Raw genomic sequence first — 27105 nt, forward strand, 5'->3', positions numbered from 1 at the left:
GACGCTCACCTCTGACTTAGCACCCGGTGACTTCTTGAGGTTATTTCCTGAGTCCTTCCCCCAGCATTTCCTCCCTCTCCCCAATCATCCCTTCAGCTTCAGGAAGACTGGCATTTACTTGACAAGTAGCTCTCCAAACATTCTTTATTGGCCATTCTCCCTGGGAGGAGCTAGCACCATTTCCCTGCTGGTGTCCAGGCCCTGTAAGCCAGGAGGGATGAGTACAAGACTTGGCACCAGAATCTTGGGTAAGGTAGGTCCCCCGCCCCCCCCCCCCCCCCAGGGTCTTGTTAGTGTCTAGGCAGGCAGGCAGGCATCTTTGGGAGGCAGCAGGTAGAGTCCGGAAAGAGGGATCAACTTTCATTGTCCTAGTCCAGTTTTCTTCAAAAGCATCGTGATTCCCTGTGGTTTGTGGCGGAGATCAGTAGGGTCACATAGTCCAGTAGGCATAGGCGAGAAGGAGGAGCAAGAAGATTGCCACAGACAACAACGTGTTCTTACGGTTCTCTCTGCGCAGGGACTTCAACTCCCTTTCTGTGAAGAAACCCCCCACTGTGATGGGGGAGGGGCTGCCTCTTTCACAGTCCCTCCAGCAATGACTGCCTCTCTCTCCACCCCAGGGTTTGGGAGCACCTGCCAGGCCCCTTCCCTTCTTGGTCAACACCCACCCTGCTGTTCTTGTTCAACCTAGGTCTCTACATATACCCTTGGGGGCTCCAGGATTTAGCTCAAGTATAATCTTGAACATGCTTTCCACCCAAGCCCACAGTTACATCATCTCCTCCTCTTAAATGCTGTCTGAGCCCGAAGAGGACGTCCAAATTAACTAGAGGGATAGAATCCAGACTTTAGAATGGGGGAAACTAGGGGAAGGGAGGTAGGTCTCTACACCTTAATTAGTAGTTATCACTGAAGAAAAGCTAAAATGTTGGATTTGGGAGAGCCCTTGGAAATCATGTAAAAGACTACAATGATGTATAAAACCAAAGATGTCAACAAAAACATTTTACAGTGAAAGGGGTGGGGAGAAATCGTGTCAGAGTTTAGACCAAAGTGAAGGGATATACCCAAGGTCACATCGTTCATGGCAGTCAGGATGAACCTAGGTCTCCATTCTGGGCTGGTGGTTACTCTTCTCTAATTCTTTGAGGCACATAACCTTGTTTATCTCCACCCATTTGAATAATGTCCTTATATTCTAGTCAGGCCTTGTATGCCTCATAGATGGATGCTAAATGAGGTGCTGGGTGAGCTTAACTGTGTTGCTAATTCCTGGTTTTGTGTAGACATAGACCAGCTCCGAGAGTGAGGTCTCAGCCTCAGGTGTGAGACAATGAGGACAGGAGAAGAACCCTGTCTGCACTTGTATTGTTCCAAATTTATTACCATACCTTATCCCTCCCCAACCCAAAGGAAAATCAAGGTTGGGGCGGGCTGTTAGAGGGGCGAGGGATGCACAGTCATAGAACCTTTTACAGCTATTTACCTGGCCTTGAGACTACCTGACCCCAACTCATCCAGGATGCATCTTCAGCACGGGTTTGGGGTCCCTATTGAAAGACGTTGGTCTAGGGGCAGCTAGACTGGCGCAGTGGATAGAGCACCGGCCGCTGGAGTCAGGAGGACCTGAGTTCAAAATCTGGCCTCAGACACTTAACACTTACTAGCTGTGTGACCCTGGGCAAGTCACTTAACCCCAACTGCCTCACTTAAAAAAAGAAAGAAAGACATGGTCTAGTAGAAAGAGTACTGTACTTGGAGTGAAGAGACTTGTGTTTAAATCATATAGCGCTGGCTATATGAGAATGTGGGTAAACGACAATCTCAGAGCCTCAGTTTCTTTATCTGTAAAACAGGAATATTAATAGGTATAGAGCTGAAAGGGACTTCAGGCCATCTAGTCTGACCTTTTAGAAATGAGGAAGCTGAGGCCCTGGGAGATTAAATAACTTTCCTAAGGTCACTTAGGTACCACCTTCAGAGGTGGGATTTGAACCCAGGTCTTCTGACCCTTGAGTCCATGATCTTTGGCTAGTTTTAATCCAATCCAGTCCAATCCCACAATCACTTCTTAAGTGTTTGTCTACTATGAGCAATGCACTATGCCAGGCACTAGGAAGACAAGTAGCTACTGTTCCCCCAAGAATTATATTCCACTGGATTGGGAGGTGTGTGTGTGTATACACACACACACACACACACACACACACACATATATAAACAGCTAAGTATATTCATAATTATCTGAGAGGAGAGTATAGACAGCCTATGCAAAGACACAAAAATTTGGGGAACAGCAAGTTTAGCAGTGTGGTATTCAATGTATGAAGGAGTTAATGTCAAATAGCCCCGAAGCCAGACTGTGATGGGCTTTAAAATCCAAACAGAATTTTGTACTTTATCTCTGGGGCACTAGGGAGCTGCTGAGGATTCTTGAGTAGGTAAGTGACACCTGCTTTAAGAAGATTATTTTGGCACCTATGAGGAGGATGGACTTAAGAGGTCAGAATCCTGGAAACTAGGAGTCCAAATAGGAAGCTGTTAGAATAGACCAGGAAAAAAGTGATGAGGGCCTGAACTAGGGATCATGTTAAGTAGAGAGATACATGAAGAGACAAGAATGGAAGGACTCCAAGGAGGATGGTGATAGCCTTAAAAGGACAAGAGGGGGGCATCTAGGAGATACAGTGGATAAAGCACCGGCCCTGGATTCAGGAAGACCTGAGTTCAAATCCAGCCTCAGATACTTGACACTTACTAGCTGTGTGACCTTGGGCAAGTCACTTAACCCTCACTGCCCCGCAAAAACAAATAAGGACAAGAGGTCCTTTAGAAGAGGTGGGGATAATGAATGCCTCTCTCTAAACCTTAGAAGTGCCATATAACATTGCGACCATGTATGAATGAATGTAAGCTATTAGTAAGAGGGGGCCCCTTGACTGTCAATAGGCATTTCCTCTCCACTTTTTTATGACTGGTCCCCCTGGGCTGGGGGGCAGGAGGGTGGTGGTGGTGGTGGTGAATGGGGTGTCATAAGTCCAACTCAGTCCCTGATTATTTCTCGGATTCTCAGTTCAAGTTCTGGCTTCGTCCTGTTACTGCAGCCCAGCAGGTGGCAGCACGACCCCACTCTGTGGGTTCTGTGTGCAAGAAAAGGCACGAGGGATGCCAACCCTGACCCACAGAGAAAAGGCAGGATCCTCTCGCAGAATACTGGACGAAGAAAGGCTATGGAGGAAGTTAGGGAAGATACCCAAAGAAGAGGCAATTTAAGCATATCAGATATTAGAGCCAGAAGGGAGCTTGGAGCCTGTTTGACTTTACAGAGGTCTCCAAGGAGGGAGTGGGCTTGAGGGAAGGCCCCGTCCCTATCAGGCCACAGGTCAGGTCGACTGCTGCCTCGATTCTTTCTCTTCTTTCTGAGGCCCACATCAGCTGCTAGTGCTGCTCACCAAAAACCATTCTCCCCTCTGAACCAGATAAGGCCAAATAAGTGCAATGTTTTCCAGTCTTTCAGACTTGTTGGAAAATCTTCTCATTCCTTACTTCCCCTTCCCCTTTCCCTTTCCCTATAGGGCTCTAGAGAAGCCTCTCTTATCAGAGAAAAGGATGTCTCCTGGATTAAGGAGTCTGCATGTCCACAAGCATCTAGAGCTATAGGATCTGTGGGCCACTGCTTCCCCAAGGCTCTTCTTTCCTATGTGAAAAGTGATGGGGTTGGACTAAGTGAGCTATAAGCTTCCTTCCGGTTCTAGTGCCCGCCCCCCAATCCTAGTCTTCTACTACCTCTAATTCTCCCTTTCCTGGGGGTATGGGCAGTATGATGCTATATTGGCAATGTTGGATCTTATGCATATGAAACTTTGGGTTTCCCAGAGAAGATTCTATGTACCTCAGTTTCCTCCCCTGCAAAATCAGGGTCAGATGACTTTTGAAGTTTCCCTTCATCTCTGACATTCTACAAGAGAGCTTTGTTCCCTTAGCTCCCCAGATTCTCTTGTTTCTTGGTTTTGTGGCCTGTAACCCCACCCCACCCACTTTGACCAGCAGGGGGCAGCCTCACCCCACCACCAAAATCAGAGGGCTGAGCTCCCCAAGGTGCTAGGTGCGTACATTTGCAATCCAAGGAAATTCTTACCATAGCTGGAGGCTTTGCTTGTCAGGTTGTTTTTTTCCTTCTCCAAAGCTCTCCTAGAAGGGTTTGGGAATGGGGGTGGGGGTAGAGGGGTAGAAGACAGAGAAGCAGTTTTGTACCTCCATCCCCTTTCCTCCCTCCCCGCTATCCCCTCTCCCAAGTACCACCTATCTCAGACCTGTCTCTGCTGGATGCAAGAAGAAGAAACTGGGCAGAAGGAACTTCCCTGATGACGGGGATAAACCTCTCCCTCCCACCCCCACCCCCCAACCTTAGGAAGCTGAAATTGTGCCCAGAAAGGAGGCTTATCAGCCTGGGAAAATGTGTGTCAGAGAAAGAAGGCAGCAAAGAACAATGACACTAATCATCCTTTTTTATATATACAATTCTGGTCCTGGTGGGAGCCAAGAAGAGGAAGGGACATCAGGGGCCAAGTCTCGGGCAGTGGAGAAGAAAAGCCATTGGGAGATTAAATGTTAGGTCCCTGGGGTGGGGGAACAGGTGGCAGAGGCAGGAAGAGAGAGGAATAGAGTGATCTGACACCTTTCCCTCCCACTATCTGCATTGTGGTCTGGTCTCTCAAGATGCTGGCTAGCTCTGAGATAACAGGGAGTGGGGGGAAACGAAACAACTAGCTAGCAATGGGGCTAAGAGCCGGGGGGGGGGGGGGGGTAGCTAGAGTTGGGCCCCGGATGTGCCCAGTTGCAAGAGCAGCATGGCTACCTGGCTTCTGGGCTCAGCTCCTCCCTGCGAAGGCGGCCATTCAGTTCCTCCAGGTCTCTCCTGCACAGGGACAGCTTCTCCTCCAGCCCATCTATCTGAAATACACAAGCAACTCCAGATAATCCCCCTGTAGATGGAGAGGAGCGAGAACAGGGCAACAGATGGTTGTTGGGAGAAAAGTGCTTTGTAAAAAAAATAACAAACCATAAAGGTCTGTAGAAATGTGAGCTATTATTATTATAATCCGACACAATGGTGGCTAATCCCTTAACACAAATGCATTTCTATTTTCATTGGGCAGACATTTATTGAACACAAATAGCTTCACACAGGTATATCTCACTTAATGAAAGAAATATGTCCTTGCCAGGTTACTTTATAAGCAATGAACCACATTTTCTCGTTGGCTTCTATTATATTTTCAGGGATGCAGTCTGAGGGGAATAATTCTGGTCTCGGGGTAATATTTTTTTCAAAAGCTACCAAAAGGAAATGCTAGAATCACCTGCAGATGGAGGGTCTTCAATTCCAGACCCCTTGTGGGGTCTCTAGAGGTTGCTAAATTGGGGAATCTGTCTTGTTAAATGAAATAGACCTGATCTCTTTAATTCTAAAGTATGGATTTTCATGGAATAGGTTTTAGTATAGGGTATTCAGCTTGGGAATGCAGTCACACATACACATAGAGCAGTATTCATCTCCTGTGTACCTGAGGTTATCCACCTCCCACCTCAGCCCTACCATAGACAACCTAGGATTTACACGGGACTCTAAAAAGTAGGGAGGAGGCCTGGGATAATTTATTGTTTAGTCATTTTCAGTTGTTTCAGTGGTTTGCCATTTACTTCTCCAGCTCATTTTACAGATGAGAAAACGGAGACAAACAGGTGTAAGTGATTTGCCCAGGGTCACACAGGTAGTAAGTGTCTGAGGCTAGATTTGAACTCAGGTCTTCCTGACTCTAGGCCTGTTTTATCCATTGCACCACCTAGTTGCTCTGGGATAATTTAGACCACAGATAATCAAGATTTAACTGAATAATAATTGCTCGGGTTCCTGTAATGCTTTGATTGATCATCTTTGAGCTCGCTGGTTCTCGCAATATTCCCATAGTGAGGGGAGTGGGGCAAGAGGAATACTGAGGAGACACTTCCTGGCCATCTCTAAACCATATTCCCTGATTTCTGGCCCTCCACAGCCCATCCCTTCTCTCTTTTCCCACCCTACACTCTCCTATGTGTTGTCTTCTCTTCTTAAAATGTAATCATTTTGAGGAAAGGACTGTCTCACTTTTGTATTTGACAGTGTTTGATTTGTGGCACTTAGTAAAGACTAATTAAAAATTAATTAAAATTCATTCATTCTGCCCATTTCACAGATGGAGAAACAAGACCACAGAGTTGGCTTTTCTCTCCAGGGAGTCACAGAGAACTGTTCCTTTCCTTGCCTGGGCCTCTGCTCCCTTCCCTTTGGAGCCTTTTCTTCTGCTGGGGGGAGGAAGGAGCTAAACCTAGGGACATATTTTGGAATCCCAGGTTTGGGAGGCCAGACCCCAGACTGAGATCTCCTTTTCCATAGAGACCCCAGGCTTCAGGAGCTGATGGAGATAGTCCAGAAATGTCAGTAAAGAGACTTAGATCTTAATCTCTCTCTTCTGTGACCATGCTGTCTTCATTACTTACCCCTTTAATTCCTATCCATTTTAGGTGACATCTGCTTCCTTACACAGGCCCATGCCCAGTCCAGGTGATAACCCTCCAGGTAACCTGTCTGTCTCCTCCCCCAATATTAAACCCCTGCCAACCCAAGATTCCTTACACTGGGGCTCTGCAGGAAGGAGCAATGGCAGAGACTTGAGTTAATTGCCTGGTTAATTGTTTCATTAATCTGCTAATGGGCACCAAGGGGAGGGCTGTCAGGGGGAACCAGCTACCACCGGGAAACGGTGAATGTTCCTGAAGAGGGAGAAGGGTTTCCTGGTAGCCATGTTGGCAGGCCAGATAGGTGGCTTGGCGGTCAGACTATGCGCACGTGTGGATGAAAGTGGCTCCAGAACTTGAAGATCTGGAATGGTATCTGGTCTACCTATAAACTTCTATAGGTCAGGAGTGGGCTCCAACCATCCCAGGCAATGCTATCTTCTCCTCTGTACTAATGTAGGTTCACCTTTTTTTTTTTTTTTTTTTTTTTGCAGGGCAATGAGAGTTAAGTGACTTGCCCAGGGTCACACAGCTAGTAAGTGTCAAGTGTCTGAGGCCGAATTTGAACTCAGGTCCCCCTGAATCCAGAGCCGGTGCTTTATCTGCTGCACCATCTAGCTGCCCTAGGTTCATCTTTTATCATTCAACTTAGCCCTGTGCTTCAATCAAGGAACAAAGGAACAATGAAGGGCAGGGAAGAAGGAGGAGGGAAGAGGAAAAGGGAAAGAAGGGGAGAAGGGGAAATAGGAGGAAAGGAGAGGAGGAAGAGGAAGAGAAGAAGAGGGAAAGGGGAAAAGAGGAAGGAAAGAAATGAAGGAAGGAGGGAGAAGAGGAAGGGGAGAAAGAAGATGGGAAGGGGGTAATAGGGAGAAAGAGCCTTTGGTTTGCAGCAAAGTCCTATGGGATTAGCCTCTGGAAGTCCACTAGGTTGAAATTTTTTTGCTGGTATTTAAAAGGTCCCCAAGCAATGTTGAAGACTATATGAGGACTCAAGAGGAAATACAAGACATGGTCCGGGTTCAGAAGAAGCAGCTTAACATTTAGCTGATCTGGTTTCTGCCCTCTGGGATTTGGAAGATGTAGGGACAGTAGAAAGAACCCTAGATTGCAAACTAGAGTACTTGAATTCAAATCTTGGCTCTGTGTGACCTTACCAAGTCTCTCTGGGCCTCAGTTTCTCTTGGAGGATTCTTCTGGCTCAGATGTTTCATCAGTCTAGCCGGGGATGCTGCAACTCCAGCATTCCACATAAACTTGTGGATGGTTTGTCTATAGCTGGAGCTGACAGTTCTGATCTTATTACTGGTCACTACTTGTAAAGAAATAAACTGTAAAAGGCAGGCAAAGGAGACTTCCTGAGCCCTGAGGAAAAGTCAGCGATTCTCTGGTGGATTCTGGAATCTCCAAATTGTCCTACTTTGTGGTCGGGAGCTCTCCAGGGTGATGGCTGAAAGGTTTTCCTTTCCATTACATTCTGGTATGCAGAAAAGAGCACAGCATCTGGAGTCTGAGGACTTGAGTTTGAGTATTTGTTTCACCATTTACTTGGTTGTATGGCCATGGCCAACTCCACTTTATCTCTTTAAGTTTCCTCACCTGTGAAATGGGCTAGATGTTCTCCGAGGCTCTCTTCCATTAACCAAAAAAGCATTATTAAAATGCTTTAGGTATCAATATAATGTGTCGGGAATTGAATATGCAAACACAGAAGTGAACTGGTCTGCCCTTATTGTGGGGCTGGGAGTGAGATACAACCTAAGTAAATCCTGGCTATATAGAGAATGAATGCACAGTGATGAGGTGGGCCGGGGAGAATGCCACTAACAACTGGGAGATTAGCAAAGTCCTCTTGAAGGGGTGGCAATTGAGCTGAGCTCTGACAGGAGCCAGCCTGTACAAGTGGGAGATGGAATGCTCTGTACGGGGAACAGTAAGTAAGTCAGTTTGGCTGGAATGAGGTATATGTGTGGGAGTAGCATGTAATCAGCTTGGAAAAATAGGCTGCAGCGAGATTGTAAAGTGCCTCCAATACCAAACAGAGGAGTTTCTATTTTATCCTGAAGCCAATGGGAGCCTTCTTGAGCAGAGGAGTGACAAGCTCCGCTCCATCTCTCACCCGAGTCCCAGTCTCACATCGTCCCACGTCTCCTGGACAAACTGGATGTTCCCCAGACTATACCAATTACTTTTCCCCTCAAGCCCATCCCTCCTCTTCCGAATTTCTCTATTTTTGTCAAAGGCACCACCATCCTTCGGTCATCTGAGTTCAAAATCTGAATGTCATGAAACCTGAGGGTCACCCACACTCTCTCACCCCATATATCCAATCCAAACATCTCTGGAATCTTTTCCCTCCAAATGACTCACTCAGCCAGCACCTTGAAGCAGGGAGACCAATCTGGTGGCTAAGGCAAGGGAAGAAGTGATGAGGTTCTGAACTGGGGGTGGGGGTGGGGTTTTGGTATGAGTAGAAAGAAGGGGACAGATACAAGAGAAGCTGAGGAGATGGGATGGATAAATAAGTCTTGATAACTGATCAGATACGGAAAGTGGGGGAGTGAAGGAGAGGGAAGAGCCTGCTGTGATTTTGTGTTTCAAACCTCCAAAGAAATATAAAAGTTAAAAAAGGTGGGTTTGGGAAAAAGATAATTGGACACAATGAGTTTGAGATGTCTATGAGACTTCCAGGAGGGATGTCGAGCAGGTAGTTAGAGATGCTGGACTGGGGCTCAGCTCTACATCTCTGATCTTTTTTTTTTTTTTTTTTTTTTTGGTGAGGCAATTGGGGTTAAGTGACTTAAGTCACACAGCTAGTAAGTGTCAAGTGTCTGAGGCCAGATTTGAACTCAGGTCCTCCTGAATCCAGGGCTGGTGCTCTATCCACTTCACCACCTAGCTGCCCCCATCTCTGATCTTTTGATCTGAGCTGTGGGAACCACCAAGTACCACTAGCTAGCCTCTCATTCCTACCTGGTGTCAAAGCCATGCAGCATTAGTCATCAAGTCGAGGGTCAAGTCCATGAAGCAGGAGTGTATTTCACATGGTAACTGCGGCCAAAGGCTGACAGCCAAGCCGCTGACAGCTATTTCTGAAATCCTTCCATCCTCTTAAGTCAGGTCAACCAGTCTTTCATCCTATCCCCAGTCCCTAGGTCCCAGGAGTCACAAGGAGGGTCTGCTCCTGTGGGGGTGGCCCTTATGTCTTGCTTGTGTATGAAGAATAAGCCCTCTGATCTCTCCATTCCTACCCAGCTCCAGATGTCACCAGGTGCCCAAACAATAAACAGTCTCTAGAGAGTAAGAAGCAGGGCTGGTGCTAAGCAAAATCCTAAAATTGAGGTTGGCAAGTGATTAGTGGCCAAGCCAAGCTGCCACCGTGTTCTGGGCACTGCCCGAGGAGTTGGCAGCTCAAGACCTTTATCTGCATGGAGCTCAAGTCATCCACAGCTCCCCTGGATATTCCCACTTTCATTCACCACTTTTTAATGAGTCTTAAATGGGTGAACACAAATCAAGGTTTTAGGGACTGAAGTTCTAACCTCCTTCCATGAATATTTATGTCCCACCAAGGACCCTGTCCTCTTAGTTTCTAAATAGCAATTTCCCCTTCTTTAACATCCAGCTGTTGTTGATGTGGGACTGGGGTAAGGTGGGGAATGGGGAAAAGAGTGGTTCAGAGAGAGCGGGAGAAGAGGGCTCAAGCATTTCCATTCAGCCATGAATGTATCCTCAGGAGACATCCCAGCATGACTGCAGGATTCTCAGGGCCTGGAAATGCAAGAAATTGGCAAACGAGCTGTACTCCCCTTCAGCATTCACCGAAGCAAAAGCAACTCTTGAGTATCTGTGCTAATGGGCCAGGAGAAGAAAAGACAGGTGAAATCTCTGGGTGATTGACCCACACTGGGCAAGGGGAGCTAGAGTGGGGAGGGAGGCTCCTTCAGCCTCAGTGGCCCCAGCAGGGAGACCACTGGGTGTCCAGAGTGGTTGTGGCTTCTATTAAGTAGAAGGGACAGAAAGCCGGCTGGGAGTGCATCCTGGGGAGAATGAGCCACCAAGAAGTACTCAAGGGCGGGGGTGGGGGGTGGTGGTGGGGTCCTAGTGGACTGCAAATGTCATACTCAGCTCTGTCCTGTCCCTCTCCATTTCAGGAGGGTCACTGACAACCTGTACCCCACTCACAGGACAGCAAACTGCAGTGGTGGGGGGTCAGAGACACGTGGGGGAAGCTGGAGTGAGTTTATACAGTCTGGGGAAGCAGTCAGGAGAACTGAGGCACACTAACATGCCAGAGACAAGGAGACTTTGAGCCCTGAGGCCAGGCCTGCCTCCGGAGAGGAAATCTTTTATGCTCTTCCAACCAGCACATGGAGGGCAGATGACTAACTTCTGGGGGGGATGGGGTGGAGGTGGGGTCGCAGCCGGGATAAAAAAGCTATGAGTCCCTACTGTCCCCAGGATAAAGCCCTCTGTCCAACTGGGGCAAAGTGGGCATCAAAGGGAGTAATGAGCAAACAAAAAAGCTTCACAGCCTGGCTCTAATCTACATCTGTCCAGACTGATCTCCCATTACTACCCCATCATATACTCTGCTTTCTGACCCAACTGGCTAATCTGCTGGGTTTCCATCCACACCATTCCACTGACTGCCCCCGAGGCCTTCCCCTGTCTCTGCCTCTTGGAATTCCTGGCTCCTTTGAAGGAGCCATTCCTGATGTCCCCAGAGAGCACGGCCTCTCCACCCCCACAATCAGTTAAATGATTTTAATTTTGTCTTCATTTCTCCAATGCAGAGTAGGTACTTAATAAAGGCTTGTAGAGTGAATTTTAGTCTGATCAAACAATGAGTATTTATTAAGGATCTACCATGAACCAGGCACCTGCTGGATGATATCTCTTACTTGGAGCTTGCATTCAGATGGGGGAGTCAGCAAATATATGTAAAAATATGCCCAACATAAAATGAATAAACACAAATGCAGACACATAAACCTTAATAAGAAAGCTAAATCTGATGCCATAAAACCATTATTGTCCACTCTGAAGCAAAATGGTTAATAGCACCAGTCTCTTAGTTGGTCCTAGCTGTACCAAAGATCTCCTTTAGTGTAAGAAACTGGGTAGCCATACACAGAAAGCAACTGGAAACTATAGAGCCCATGAGAGAGAAGGAAGCTTAGAGGCCAAACCTCTTCATTATACAGATGAGGAAACTGAGGCTCACAGCCATTAAGTGACGTGTATGAGGACACACAAGTGTTGTGTAGCAGAATGGTGATTCAACCCTAGCTCCATATTTGACACCAAATCTGGGGCTCTTTCTACCACACCAAGCCACTGACGTGAATAGGATATTGGCTCCCACCCAGCTTTCCAGTCTTTTTTCATATTGCATCCTTTCGCACACTCTCTGTTCTAGTCAAGCTGGTCTTTGAGTTTCTCCCAGTATGAGACATTCTATCTTCTGCCTCTATACCTTTGTTTAAGCAGTCCCCCATGGGTGGCATTCACTTCCTTCTCATTTCTACTTCAGAAACTGCCTAGCTGGAAAGCATGGCTGAGATGCCTCCTCGCACCCCAAAGCACTAGTTACTAGCCCTCTCACCTTCTTGAAATTACTGTGTTAATTTGTATACACTTTGTACTTGCTTGCATGCAGGCTATATCTTCTAATAGAATGTAAGCTTCTTGAGGGAAGACACTAATCTCATTTTTGCTCTTGTATGCCTAGCACCTAGCATTGTGCCTAACCACTTAAAAGTGCTTACTGAATTGAACTGAGTTGAATTGGTAGAATACTAAGGAAATTCTGGGCTGGGCAGGCCCCTGTCCAAGTCAGCTCAATAAAATGAACTACTGGGTACAAGAATTATGGCTGAAGTCCATAGGGACAAGGAAAGCAGAGACATCATGCAGTCATGTTGGGGGCAAAGATCATGCCTGGTATTCTTTTCTGTCTCAAAAAACATCAAGCTCAGGCCTAAAACACAGCTCCTTCCTGCATTAGGCTTTCTTGTTCATCTTGCTTGTTAGCCATACTTTGTACATTTGTTATAGAAATGTAAGACCATGGGTTTTATTGCTAGTTCCTTTCTTGAATTTTGTCTCCTGGGAATCTCTAGTGCTTTTCTTCTTGCTATGTGGTAGCTGATACTCTCCATGGTATCTAACTTGGTAGAGAAAGGTAAGCAGTTTTCCCCTCCTGCCCCCCTTTCCAGTTCCAATTTAAAGTCTGTTTTTATCAGATAAACACAAGGGGAATAAAAGCTGGAGAGACAGAAAAGAATAGGAAGGAACTCCATCCCCTTGTGAGTTGGTGACGGCTTTGCTTCCCTCTCTACTTGCAAGATTTCGGCCCTAATTCACGTGACACATCTTTCATCTTACTGAGCTGGATGGAGGCATCAGGAGGAGGTGGAAGAATGGGGGAGGTTAAAGGCTTGTATGTCACAGTGGGACTGTCTATTTTAGGGGCTTGGGAGTGGTCTTGAGACCAACAGGATGAACAGGTAGGGAAGAGAGTGTAAAATAATCTGGAGGGGAAGAGGAACAAAAAAGGAGGCCTAGTGGATAAACTATGGTAGAAAAAGAGTTTCAGAGTCCACTTGAGAAGTTGAAATGCTAACAACTGCCTGGTCTATCCACAGATTACCTCAGGGGCAAAAAGGAAGCAGTCACTGGAGAAGAGATGAAACAGTCCAACTATGGGGAGCACATTCTGGAGCACAGTTAGGGCTGGTATATGGGCAGCAAGTCTATGGAACAGATTTGGCAGCATACTCAGGAGTCCCCTCACCTGGATGTTTAGGTCCCCTGAAACTTTGGACATCCAAGCTTACTTTAAATGTATTCATCAATAAAGTCAGCAGGTCCAAAAGAAAGAGTATTGCATTTTCAGGGGACTTGGGTCCCAATCTACTCTTCACTGTCTTTGTGACCTTGGGCAAGGCACAGTGGGGTGGAAAGGGCACTGCATTTGGCATCAAAGGACCTAGGTTCAAATCTTGGCGCCGCTACTTACTACCAGTGTGACTTTGAACAAGTTATTCCACATCTCAGGGCGTCAGTTTCCTTACTTGCAAAATGAGGGAGTTGGATGGGATGACCTCTTCAAATTCCCAACTTTCAGCCAATAATCCTATGATGAGATAACCTCTAAGGGCTCTTCCAGCTTTAAGTCAATGATTTTTATGATCAGTTAACCTTGTTGAGCCTCCTCACTTGTAAAATAAAGGGACTAGTGACATGGTTTCTGAGGTTTCTTCCTTATGCAGTGGGTGAGCCTGGAAAATAAATAAGGCAGCAGGGAAGAGAAAAAAGAACACTGGCTCTGGAGTTAGGGGGTCTGGTCTGGCTTCCTTCAAGTCCAGATAAAATCCCACCTTCAATGGGAAGCTTTTCCCCACATTTCTTAATTTCAGTGCCTTCCTTCTGTTGGTTTTTTCCAGTTTACCCTGTATACAGCTTATCTGTACATAATTGTTTGCTTGTTGTCCCCACCACTAGACTGTAAGCTCACTGAAGGCAGGGACCATTTCACCTTTCTATGTATCCCCATGTTTCCTACTAAATGCTTGCTGAATGGGTCAAATGTTTATCTGATGTGGGTTCAAATCCCTTCTTTGATGGTTACTAAATGTATGACCATGGGAAAGTCGTGACCTTCCTGGGCCTCAGTTTCCTCATTTGTAAAATGAAGGAGTTGGGTCAGATGCTCTCTGAGGTCCCTTCTGGCTGACTCTATATCTATTATCTGGCAGATCTGGCTTTTTAGATCCACTGAGTACAGTGAATGTCATCCAGCTGCCAAGGTTGAGGATGAAACAAAGAAGCCGCCTCACCTCTCTGAAGGGTGGGTGAGGGTTTTAGATTCAGCAGATGGAGCGTGGCTGGCAGGTGCCACTCTCTGAGGGACCTTCTGAATACAGCGTTCCATGGGTTGCTCCCCACAAAGACACATTCCACAGGCTGGGGCTGGGGCCAGCTGGTGGGGGGTGGGGTGGGAGGGGAAAGCTTTAGCTGCCTCACATTCCCACCATGCTTCATCAGAGGCAAAACAGCATCAAAGCAGTGAAGCAAAATCGTCTCACCCGACTTAGGGAATAACACCTTATTCTCAGAGCTTTGGGGAAGTCTCCCCTGGGTCCTATAGAGCATAAAAATGCCGAGTTAAGAGAAACTGTAAAATTCTCCTGAAATCCCCTCCGGGGCATCTTTCAGCAGCTCTCTGGTGGAAATCAAGTCATGAGTCAGACCTCTTCAGAGGAAGGAAGCCTGCACTGGTCTGATTCCCAGACTGACAACCTCCTCAACAAGTGGACTGTCAAGGGTCAGGGTCCCATCTCTGCTTGTGTTCCTTGAGGCAAGATACAGTCTCCACAGTTTGCTACAATGGGGATTTCAATTGCAGCTTTGATTATTCTGCTGACACCAGACATATAGGGAGCTGGGGGCGGTCGACTATGGCTTGGTTCTCCCTAGTGAGGCCATGAAGGAACTGAGTCAAGTTGCTGATTGGAGATTTTCTCACAGCCCAGACAAGCAGGAGGAAATTGTGCCCTATTAACCCCAAACACAGGCAGGGTGGAGTGGCATGCGGGGTATCTTATGTCTTCTGGGCATGAGAAACAACCATAAGCTTGCGCTGGTTCTGGGTCCTGCAGACTGGACTGCCTTTTGTAGCCATCTTGGGGCAGCTGTTGATGGAGTTGCTATAGTATTCAGTCCCCACCGGTATCAGAGTACAGAGAATGTGCACTAAGTAGCCTTTATCTCCTTAGAAGGTACCTGCCTACAAGAACCTCTAGGGAAAGGGGCCAGCTATTTCGCTTTGGATAGTTCTCAATGCAGTCTCATTGTCCCATTTCTTGTGGGAATGCCACGTGTAAACAGGACAAAGAACAAAGGACAAAAACTGACCGGGAGCCACTAATTACAGCTGGGAGTCATCTGCCTAGAGGTCCCTAGAGTCTGTCCACATCCTCCCACTATGAGAGAAGCCCCCCACCTACCAAAGCTGTTTCTATGTCCCACATGAAGGTCAAAAAGATATCGATTCATTCGGCAAGTATTTATTAGGTACCTACTATACTACTACGGGCAACAGAGAACAGTCCTTGCCTTTGGGGGGCTTTCATCTTCCTGACATGGTGATGTGTTACTCTGATCTTAAAAGATTCTCTACAATGAATGATCCTGTACAATAAGTGCTTCAGCTGATTCAGGTCCCTACTTATGTCATCCTGTAAATAATGAAAGATCTTCGTTATCATAGTGTCAGAAGTCTTGATAAAGTATAGTCTGCTCTGTGTATGTGGGGAAGAGGGGAGAGGCAGAATCCACACCTCATCACTTCTGAAAAGCCCCTCCTTACAGATATCTCAACTCTAATCTTAGCACAGTGGTTGGCATGTGGTACTTAATAAATGCTTGTTGACTGACTGACTGACTAACCTAATCTCTCAAAGCACCCCCAACCAAATAGCACCAAAGAGATTCAGGAGTTAAGAGGATACAGTAGGGGAGGGGAGGAAATTGAATATTTCCCTCCTCCCACTACTTGTTCATCTAAGGAGAAAGAGGCAGTCTGATAATAGTGGATGAGTGTTGGAATTAGATCTAAGAGACCTGGGTTTGAATCTTGCCTCATACACTTCATAGCTGTGTGATTAATATGCAACATACTTAACTCAGAGCCTGTGTTCTGCATCTATAAAACAGGAATAATAACGTTTGTATGACTTCTATATTTTCTTATCTGTAAAAGAATCCCTAGGGTTTCTTTGAGCTCTAAATCTATGATCCAGATTCCCAGAGTTATGGGAATTAGTTGTTATGGCTACCATTCCACTGCAAATAGGAATGGGTTTTCTATTTTTTTGTTTGTTTGTTTGTTTTTGCAGGGCAATAAGGGTTAAATGACTTGCCCAGGGTCACACAGCTCGTAAGTATCAAGTGTCTGAGGCCAGATTTGAACTCAGGTCCTCCTGAATCCAGGGCAGGTACTTTATCCACTGCACCACCTAGCTGCTCCCGGGAACAGGTTTTCTAGCAATATATATGTACTTCAATAAAACTGGTTTGTGACTAGACATTTGGGAGTTCACCATAATGGGACACTGCCCACAGTAAAGGCTGCACCATATTATCATTGACTTTCACCCTAGGGTCCTATATCTAGGGCTGGAAGGGACCCCAGAGGCCATTACTCTAACTTCTTTATTTTACAGGTGAGGATAATGAGGCCCAAGGAGGTTAGGTGATTTGTTCGAGGTTACACAGTAAGTATGAAGACACTAGATTTGAACCCAGGTCCTCTAACTCCAAAGCTAATGCTCTTTCCATTGTACCACACTACTAAGAGAAGGTGGGCCAGTTTCAGGGGCTGAGATACACGATGGTCACAGGAGAGTACACATGGATGAAATCATGGGTCCACAGAAATATCTCAGCCAGTTAGCCAGAGATCCAGTCCACATGGCTCCCTGTAGGTAGACAAGGTAAGTTCCATTTGGTTCCTAAAGAAGACAACGTTGTGTTGCTCACAATTTCGCTGATCAGGCCAATAACCCCTTCAGGTGGGTCCTTCTGAGCAAGAGTCATGGGGATTCATTGGCATGGGGGAAGTGTCTGCCAGTGAAATCCAAAACCATTCCTTCTTCCTGGATTTTTTCTAATGTTCAGTTGGAATTTCTCCCCTAATGAGAAGAGTAGGAGGCCCTCAAATTCTCCTCCTCGTCCCATAAGCCAGAATAGCCAATTGCTCAAACCATTTAGGAAAAACCTCCGAGAACCCAAGAACAATAGAGCACCATCTTTACACAGACATACACAGATAAGCAAGGCACAGAATTTCTACAGGGGACATATTACCTACATACTATGCCTAGGGACTTCCTACTACATGGAGATCAAGGCTGAAGTAGGCGCACAAGTCAGTCTCTGCCTCCTTAAGTCTTCAGCTGTCCTGGGGCCAGAAGGTTGTTTGGTGTTTGTTTTGTTTTTTTTTTTCCTTCTCCCTCAATATATATTTTATGATGAATTAGTAAAAGCTTCTTCATCACAGAAAGGCTCAAAGCACTTTTCAAGAACTGGCATCCACTCTGTGCCTTATGAATTCATTAATTAAGATGCTGGCAAACAGCCACTTCACACACGCTGACATCCAGCAGTGTTAGGTAATGAGGTTTTAGTCTCCTGACCCCAGTCAAGTGGATCAGAGCCAAACAGAGGCTGCAGAGAGAAATCACCTGCCCAAATCAGGCCTGTCGCTCCTGCCTGGCAGAAGGGGAGGCTCATTTACTGGTCAGTGGTCCCTGAACCATCTCCTGGTCTCAGGCTGGGGGGAAGAAATGGGGCCAACCCCCCCACCCCACTGCCCCCGGCCAAACCCAACCCAACAACAAAAAGATGTCCCTTTCATCTCTTAGCTGGCCATCTCCTTCCCAGTTACCTCTTGTGTCTAGCACAGCCTCTGAGGAAAAGGACAAAAGTGTTGTCTCTCAAGCCTTGGAAATAGGGTGACTGCTCAGCCTCAAGCCGAGAGGGGCCAGCCCTTTTAGGAGACCATTCCAGAATGGAGATATCCTGAATTTTCCTTATCCATCAAACTTCCTTTTCCTTTCCTGTCTTCCCAGTCCTCAGTTTATTTGGAAACCTCTTAATTTGCCACCAGGGTGACTCTGGGATAAGAACCTCAGTTTCCCTTTCTGTAAAATTAATAGATTAGACAAGATAATCCCTAAGACCGCTTCCAGACTTTAAATAAATCCGATGACTCTAAATGGTAGAAGGCTTCCTTAAGCATCATCTTGTTTTGAGAACTGATGCTCATTTGGATTGCCCTCCTGAATCCAGGGGCCAATGGCACAGAGTAGCATCCGACAAGTGACTCTGTAGGACCAAAGGGTGAATCCAACAAATAGATTCTCTTTTATAGCCGTGATCTCTTTGTTGCCAAATCTTTTTTTTCTTCTCCTTTTTTTTCCCCTTTGTTGTTGCCAAATCTAATGGCCTCTTCTCAGCCCTCAGTCTTTCCTGACTTCTCTGCAGCCTCTTACCCTCTGGATACACTCTCTTCTCTGGGATTTTGTGATGCTGCTCTCCCTTGCTTCTCTTCCGACCTTCCTACCTGTCTCCTTTGCAAGATCTTCACCCGCTAATCACACCAACTAACTTTATGTATACCACAAAGTTCAGTCCTGGGCTCCCTTCTCTTTTCCTCTCTCTACTCTCTCACCTGATCTCATCAACCACCATGGATTCACTTATTATCTCCATGGCAATGACTTCCTTTTTTCTTTTTGCAGGGCAATGGGGGTTAAGTGACTTGCCCAGGGTCACACAGCTAGTAAGTATCAAGTGTCTGAGGCTGGATTTGAACTCAGGTCCTCTGAAGCCAGGGCTGGTGCTTTATCCACTTCTCCACCTAGCTGCCCCCATGGCAATGACTTTCAGATGTATATATCCAGCCCAGTCTCTCTCCTGAGCTGCAGTCTTATATATCACTATTGGACACTTTATATTGGATGTTCCATAAGCATCTCAGACTCAACATGTGTCTAAAACAAAGCTCATTATCTTTTCTCCCCAAATCTACTCCTCCTTAAACTTCCCTATTACCATTAAGGGCACCACCAGTATTCTTTGCTCCATATAACCAATTGTCGAATCTTGTCATTTCTATTTCCTTATCTTTCATATACTGTTCCTCTCCAATCATACAACTACCACCCTAGTTCAGACTCGTCACCTCTTGCCTGAACTGCAATAGCCCTCTATTGATTTCCCTATCTTAAGTCTTTCTCCACTCCCATCTATCCTCTATTACCAAAGTGATTTTACTTTTAAAGCACAGATCTGACCAAATCACCCTCTCCCTACTTAATAAACTCCAGTGGCTCCCTATTACCTCTAGAATCAAAAAGAAATCCTTCTTGGCACTTAAACCTGGCTCCTTGTTTCCTGACTCATTACTCCTCTCCATTTAGTTTATGATCTAGCCATACCAGCCGACTTGACATTCATCATACATGACGCTCCATTTCCTATCTCTGTGACTCAGCATAGGCTGTCTTCCATGCCTGGAATACTCTCTCTCCTCACCCTTATCTCTTAAAATCCCTGGTTTCTTTCAAGACTCAGTTTAAATTCCACCTTTTGCAGCAGAAGACCTTCCCCTTTAAGGTCACCTTGTATTTACTCTATGTATCTTGTATGTACCTATTTATGTACAAGTTGTCACCCCCATTAGAATGTACTGTTTTTTTCCTTTGTATCCACAGTGCCTGGCACATAAGAAGCACTTAATGAATGCTTGAAGATTAACTGACAATAAGAGCTTAATAAATGTTGCTGTAATTTGTTGGATCAGTATATCCCAACCTAGTTATTGAGTGCAGATTGCAACATCAGGGGCAGCCAGGGGGTGCAGAACGCTGGGCCTGTAGTCTTCCTGAATTCAAATCTTGCCTCAGACACTATCTGTGTGACCCTGGGCAAGTCACTTAACCCTGTTTGCCTCAAGTTTCCTCATCTGTGAAATGACCTCAAGAAGGAAATGGTAAACCACTCCAGTATCCCTGCCAGGAAAACCCCGAATGGGGTCACAAAGAGTCAGACGTGACTGAAACATCTCAACAACAGCAACAAAATAACACTCTAGATGGGGCCTGACCAGGGCAGTGTGTTCTTGTGGCACCATCTAAAGATGCCAAGTTGAACCATCTGCCTCCAAAAGATGGAATATAATTATTAAGTACTGAAGCATGGTTTATTTTTCTGGATAAAAGCCTTAAGAAGATTTTGCTTCTATCAGGATTCTACTGTTAGGATTGGATGGGAAAAAAATCATCCTCTTCTCCCATGAAACATTAAGATCAGCGGCACGGCAGGATTTTCCTCATCATCTTAAATATGATTTTCTTGTTATTCAGAATAATGTTTCAGAAGCTAGATCCTAAGACCCACTGCCTGTTCTTCAATCCTGGGATCTCAAGAGATGAGAGAGTGAGTGGGAGTGGAAAGGCTGTAAGGAAGGAGAGGGAAGGAGCTGTCCTGGGTACCCAGGGAAGCTACTGCCCAGTACAGATGGCTTGAGACAGCCCTGGGGAGTGACTGTAGCCTGCTTGGTAATTGCTTCTTTACAACAAGTGGAGGCTGTTTGCAGGTGCTGAGATTATTCACTTGTGTGGTTTTTATTGCGCTCATCAGATTAACAAACATTTTTGATTAAATCACCACTTCATTGGCTCTGAGCGCAGGACTTTTAATAAGAGCACAATATCTATGCTACTGAGCATCAGCCCAGTATTCAGGCCTTGGGTGGGCATGGGGAGGGGAGATGAAGGAGGAAGAGGAGTTGCTAGTGATGAGGAAGCAAGGCAGGAGGCCTCAGGGTTTCAGATTCTTTTTCTGAATGGTGACCAAACATCTCTTTGTGGGGTTTTTGTTTGTGCTTTTTTTTTTTTTTGGTGTGTGTGAGGCAATTGGGGTTAAGTGACTTGCCCAAGGTCCACAAGCTAGTAAAGTGTTAAGTGTCTGAGGCCGGATTTGAACTCAGGTACTCCTGACTCCAGGGGCGGGGCTCTATCCACTGCGCCACCTAGCTGCCCCTGTTTGTGCTTTGTTATTGTCATTGTTGTTGAGTTGTTTTTCAGTCCTGTCTGACTCCTCCTGACCCCATATAGGGTTTTCTTAGCAAAGATACTGAAGCGGTTTGCCATTTCCTTCTCATTTTACAGATGAGGAAACTGAGGCAAACAAGGTGAAGTGACTTGCCCAGGGTCACACAACTAGGCCAGATTTGAACTCAAGGTCTTCCCAACTTCAGGCCAGGCTCTCTGTCCACCATTTAACTGCTCTGTTTTAGAGTCACAAACAAAGGATGACAGAATTGGAATGGACCACCCACATCTGACAGATGAGGACACAAGCTCAGAGAAAGAGAATCAAGTTGCCCAAGACCACACAGCTGGTCAGCAGCAGGACTCTGACCCAGGTCTACAGTCTCCTTGTTAAACCATGTTTCTATTCCAATTTTCTTTAATTCCATGATTTCAGTTGTAGCTTAAAACACAAATAACAAAAACCCCTGTGACAGTACCACAAGATTCTAAAGCAATTCGGAAACCACAGAGCTTTTCTTCTTATGTGCTCGTAGATCACAGATCCTAGAATTTCAGAGCCGGAGAAGGGATCTCTAGAGACCATCTAACTCAACCTCCTTATGTTACAGATGAAGAAACCGAGGCCCTCCGTGGCCTCACAGAGACTTAATGGCAGAGCTGGGACCAGAAGCCCAGTCTCCTGGCTCCTACCACTATGCCACAAGGTATTAAAGTCAAAATTAAGACTATAAGCAAAGAGCAGGCAGAATTCCAAAACTTAGGCAAAAGATGCAATTAACAGAGTCAATTACTGGCCTCTCGGGGAGAGGATCCTGACATGTTTAATGACCTCCAGTGCACAGGCTACGGATTCTGAATCTCATTAGAAAGACAAGTACCACAGAGAGGAGAGACTCCATTCACCAAGGCAGAGACCGGTGGAGATAAAAATCTATCCCCCTCATCACCTTTCCTGGTTTTAGCTTCTTAATTCCATCTTCCTCCCTAACTCCACTATTATTTCAAACTCCTCATAAGAGACAAAGCTGAAAGGCTGTTGCATCCAACTTTCTCCTTTTCTAGATGAGGAAATTGATCAACAGAGTGGGGTCACTAGTAAGTGTCTGAGGTGGGATTCGAACCCATGTCTTCCTGATTCCAAGTCTGGTGCCCCACCCACTACAGGATTCAGCTGGTTCACTTTCATTTCAGACTGATAATTTTATTTACCAATGGCCTAATCTACCAATTTATTTACCAATGGCCTACCATGACCAACATCTTCAGTCTATCCGAGACATCTATCCAGAGGAGTGGTCACTTGTAATACCCATCCTCTGCCTCATTAAACCTATTTTTGCTCTCCTGCTTGTGACCCTCAGTTCACCATTGTCTCTACAATTCAATTCACACTTGTCTCTAGTTAATGAGTTCAACTAGATACTATCTTCTACCCTTGAGAATCTTGGCCCCTTCTCAATGAGGTGGGGAGGGAAGGAAAGAATTTGGAACTTAATTGTTTTTGTTTGTTTTTTGGTATTTTAAAAATCTTTTAATAGTATTTTTTTCAGTAACTTGCAAAGACAATTTTTAACATTCATGTTTTACAAAATTTTGAATTCCAAAATTTCTCCCTCCTTTTCTTCCCTCCTCCCTTCCCTAAAACCGTAAGTAACTTGATATATAGGTTATATATGTGCAGTCATGTAAAACATATTTCCATATTAGTCATGTTGTGAAAGAAGAGACAGTTTGCAAAAGGAAAAAATACAGGAAAAAAATAAAGTGAAAATAGTATACTTCAATTTGCATTCAGACTCCATCAGTTCTTTCTCTGCATGTGGACAGCATTTTCCATGATGAGTCTTTTGGAATTGTCTTGTATCACTGTATTGCTGAGAAGAGCTAAGTTGATCAGTTGATTGCACAATGGAACTCAAAATGTTTTTTAAAAAACAAAAGTTTAAAAATTGTTTTTTTTTACAGGTAATTGGGGAAAGTTTTTTTTTTTTAAAGAAAGAAATCCTTGACCCATGTCCTCTTGTCATTCATACTGTACAAAAACCCAACCTTGGGTTTCTATGCCTTTTGATACCGTTGACCATTTGGGCTTCCTTTGGCTTTCTCCCAGAGTCCCCTTCAACCTGTTCTTGGTTTCATGTATCTTCTGTCCCCCCAAACTGTTCTACATTCTCTTTTGGTGATGTCTACAAAGATGACTCCCACTTCTACATATAGAGTCCTAACCTCCCTTTTGAATTCTTGAAATTACTCTATATAGGAAATATTTTGCATGACTACACACGTATAAACTATATAGAATTGCTTGCCTTCTTAAAGGCAGGGGAGGGGAGGAAGGGAGAGAATTTGTAACTCAAAGTTTAAAAAATGGATGTTGAAATTGTTTTTACATGTAATTGGGGAAAAATAAAATACTAAAATTAAAAAAAAATTACTCAATATAATATACCCTATTATAATAATAGCTAGCTGTGTCACCTAGCTGCCCCATGATGACATCTTTAGGGTGAAATTGAGGGGTGAGAGGAATGCACTGGGGGAGGGGGAACAGGAGAGGTAGAATGGGGTGAAATCCCACCTGAAAGAAACAGGAAAGGGCTTATGGAGTGGGGGGAGAGATGGGGGAGGAGCAAGGCAGTAAATGAGCCTTACACTCATCAGAATTGGCTCAAAGAGGGAATAACATACACACTCAGTTGGGTGGAGTAATCTATCTAACCCTGCAGGAAAATAGGAGGGGAAGGGGATAAGAAGGGAGGGGTAAAAGAAGGGAGGGCAGATTGGGGGAGGGGGCAGTCAGAAGCAAATCCCTTTTGAGGAGGGATAGGGTAAAAGAAGATAGATAATAGAGTAAATATCATGGGGAAGGGAATAGGATGGAGGGAAACACTTAACAATAGTAACTGTGAAAAAGAGAAAAGGGAAAAATATTATACAAAAATTATTTATAGCAACTTTTTGTGGTGGCTAAGAATTGTAAATCAAAGGAATGTCCATCAATTAGGGAATGACTGAACAAGCTGTGGTATATGATGGTGAGGGAATGTTATTGTGCTATAAGAAATGACAAGCAGGATGATTTCAGAAAAACCTGGACTCATATGAACTAATGTATAGTGAAGCGAGCAGAACCAGGAGGACATTGTGCATAGTGACAGCAGTATTGTTCTATGTGCAATTGTGGATGACTCAACTATTCTCAGCAGTACAATGATCCAAGACAATCCCAAAGGATTAATGATGAAGCATACTATCCATCTCCAGAGAAAGAACTGATATTGATTGAACACAGACTAAAGCATGCTATTTTGCACTTTCTTTTTTTTTTAACTTGAGTCTTTTTTTTTTTTTTTGGTGAGGCAATTGGGGTCAAGTGACTTGCCCAGGGTCACACAGCCAGTAAGTGTCAAGTGTCTGAGGCTGGACCTGAACTCAGGTCCTCCTGAATCCAGGGCTGGTACTCCATCCACTGCCCCACGTAGCTGCCCCTTACTTGAGTCTTTTTATGTAAGATGACTATATAAGGCTGATGTTTTACATAAATTGCACCATGTATATAGCCTACATTGATTGCTTTGCCACCTTGGGGAGGGGGGAGGTAGGGAGGGAGGGAATGAGAAAGGGATAGAATTTGGAACTAAAAACTTTAAATAAATAAATAAATCTTTAAAAAATAATAATAGCTAGCATTTATATAGCACCTTAAGATTTGCAAAGCATTGGGGACAGCCAGGTGGTGCAGTGGATAAAGTACTGGCCCCTAGATTCAGGAGGACCTGAATTCAAATCTGGCCTCAGACGCTTGACACCTTTACTAGCCTGGGTGACCCTGGGCAAATCACTTTACCCTCATTGCCCCCACCAAAAAAAAAGAAAGAAAGAAAAGATTTGCAAAGCACTTTACAGATATTATTTCATTTGATCCTCTGGTTATGGTGGTGGTATGATATAGGTGCTATTATTATCCCCATTTTATAGATGAGGAAACTGAAGCAGAGGTTAAGTAATTTGCCCAGGGTCACACAGCTAGTAAGTGTCCGAAGCTGGATTTGAACTCAGGTCTTCCTGACTTCAGGCCCAGAACTTGATTACTGCATCACCTAGATAGAGAAGCCTCACTATTGGCTCTGAACTTCCTTTTGTTCAAGGCAACACAACCTTTTTACTAGCCCGAGTTCACTTGAGAGTCATTCTCAATTTTTCCTCCTCCCTCTAAGTAGCCAAGTTTCATGGATTCTACCTCTACAACATTTTCCCATTACTCTTCTCTCTACTCGAAAGGGACCACCACCCTCATTTCAGGCCTGGATTATTGCAACAATCTAAATGGAATATATGCTTTCAGTCTTCCCCCCATCTAATCTATATTTCATGCAGCTGCCAAACTGGCTTAAAGGACTATTTCTATTGGGTCACTTTGCTCAAAAGCCTTCAGCAGGAGCAACCTATGGCTTTTTGGATTGTTTGGAAGGAACCTCAGAGGCTATCCTGTCTAACTCATTTTACAGCTGAGGAAACTGTGCCCAAAGTCACACAGGCACAGATATAATTAACCATAACAATACCCGGATACCCCACTTATCATAACGAAAAGGGTATTATGTTTGTGCTCAGGAAGACCTGGTCCAAGTTTCATCTTTACAACTGTAAGCTTTGTTGTGACTAAGTGCAACTCACTATTATCTCTACGCCTCAGGTTATAACCTTTCTAAGGTTACAACTTATTGAATGGCTGTGATTTTCACACGTGGAGGGAATTCCCAGAGCAAAGTAATCACAAGTCACAGGCTTAGTTCCCTTCTTCCCCCCTATCCTGAAAAGGATCCCCAGTCTCCGGACTTGCACACAGTAGGCTGTTAATAAATGCTTGTTGAACTGAATTGGGTTTCTACCCTAAATGTTAAGATTTCTTCCGTTTACATCTACCCAAAGTGGCATCCTTCCTTTTTCCTCTTGCCTTTCTCCCCCCTTCAATTTCCTCCCCACCGTCTTTTCCCTTTAAGCCCCCTTTCTCTTAGCTAGCAGCCTTCTCTTCTTTCTTCTTCCTCTGTAGCCCCCTCCCCATTATTCTCTTCCCTAGCAGCCCCTCCCCCCTTTCTTTCTCTTTCAGCTTTTTCGCTTCCCCTAAAGCCCCTTTCCCTTTTTCTCTTCCTTAGCAACCCCACCCCCTTTCCTCTTCCCTTTTGGATCCTCCCCCTTTTTCTTTTCCCCGACAGCCCCTTCCCCTCTTCCCTTTCCTTAGCTCTCTTTCTCTGTAGCCCTTCCCCTTTTTTCTCGTCTAGCCCTCTCCCTATTTCTCTTCCCCATTAGTCCCCTCCCCTTTTTTCTAGCCTAATCGCCCTCTCCCTAGTTCTCTTCTCTAACCGCCCCCTCCCCTTCTCTCTTCCCGGTCAGCCCCTGCTCTCTTCTTCCCTCCGTCCTCTCAATTCCCGCCCCCCCTCCCGCGCCTCCCAGCACCACCCAGCACCACCGGAGCCGGGCAGACCCACCGCTCGGTGCCGCAGGGGGGTGCGGGAATCTAGACCATACCACCCGGGCGCGCCCCCCCTCCCCTCACCTCCTGAGCCACGCTCAGATTCTCCCGCTTCTTTTTAGGCATCTTCCCGGCAGCACTCCCCCGAGTCACCGCCCGTTGGGGGCTCTGGAGCCCCTATGGCGCAGGCGCAGGTCATCGTGCTCCATTTTCATTGGTTAGCAAGGCGGAGGAAGGCGGAGCGTCACTGGTCATCTTTCTGAAGTGCACTGGCGCACTGGGCGTCGCCATGTTTGTGTGGGGCAAACCCTTGTTGATGAATTCAATGGGGCGGGGTGAAGGTTGGGCTGTGGAGACCATCTAAATCTAACCCTTGGTTGTATAAAGGAGGAAAGTGAGAAACCGAGGAAGTGCTATGGCTGAAGCTACATAGTTAGATTCACTGTC

General features: G+C 45.5%; 1 protein-coding gene across 1 annotated transcript; it reads right to left on the reverse strand.

Moving 5' to 3' along the window:
* Positions 1-273: 273 nt before the first annotated feature.
* Positions 274-26829, reverse strand: CCDC167 (coiled-coil domain containing 167). Its single transcript, XM_043963717.1, has 4 exons — positions 26743-26829; positions 4859-4953; positions 4139-4191; positions 274-534 (listed from the first exon to the last, which is right to left on the reverse strand). Exons 1-4 carry the CDS (start codon positions 26782-26784, stop codon positions 431-433), a joined length of 294 nt encoding a protein of 97 aa, XP_043819652.1. The 5' UTR covers positions 26785-26829; the 3' UTR covers positions 274-430.
* Positions 26830-27105: the final 276 nt, after the last annotated feature.

The sequence above is a fragment of the Dromiciops gliroides genome, chromosome 4 (genome assembly GCF_019393635.1).
Source record: "Dromiciops gliroides isolate mDroGli1 chromosome 4, mDroGli1.pri, whole genome shotgun sequence".
In the NCBI taxonomy this organism is placed as follows: domain Eukaryota; kingdom Metazoa; phylum Chordata; class Mammalia; order Microbiotheria; family Microbiotheriidae; genus Dromiciops; species Dromiciops gliroides.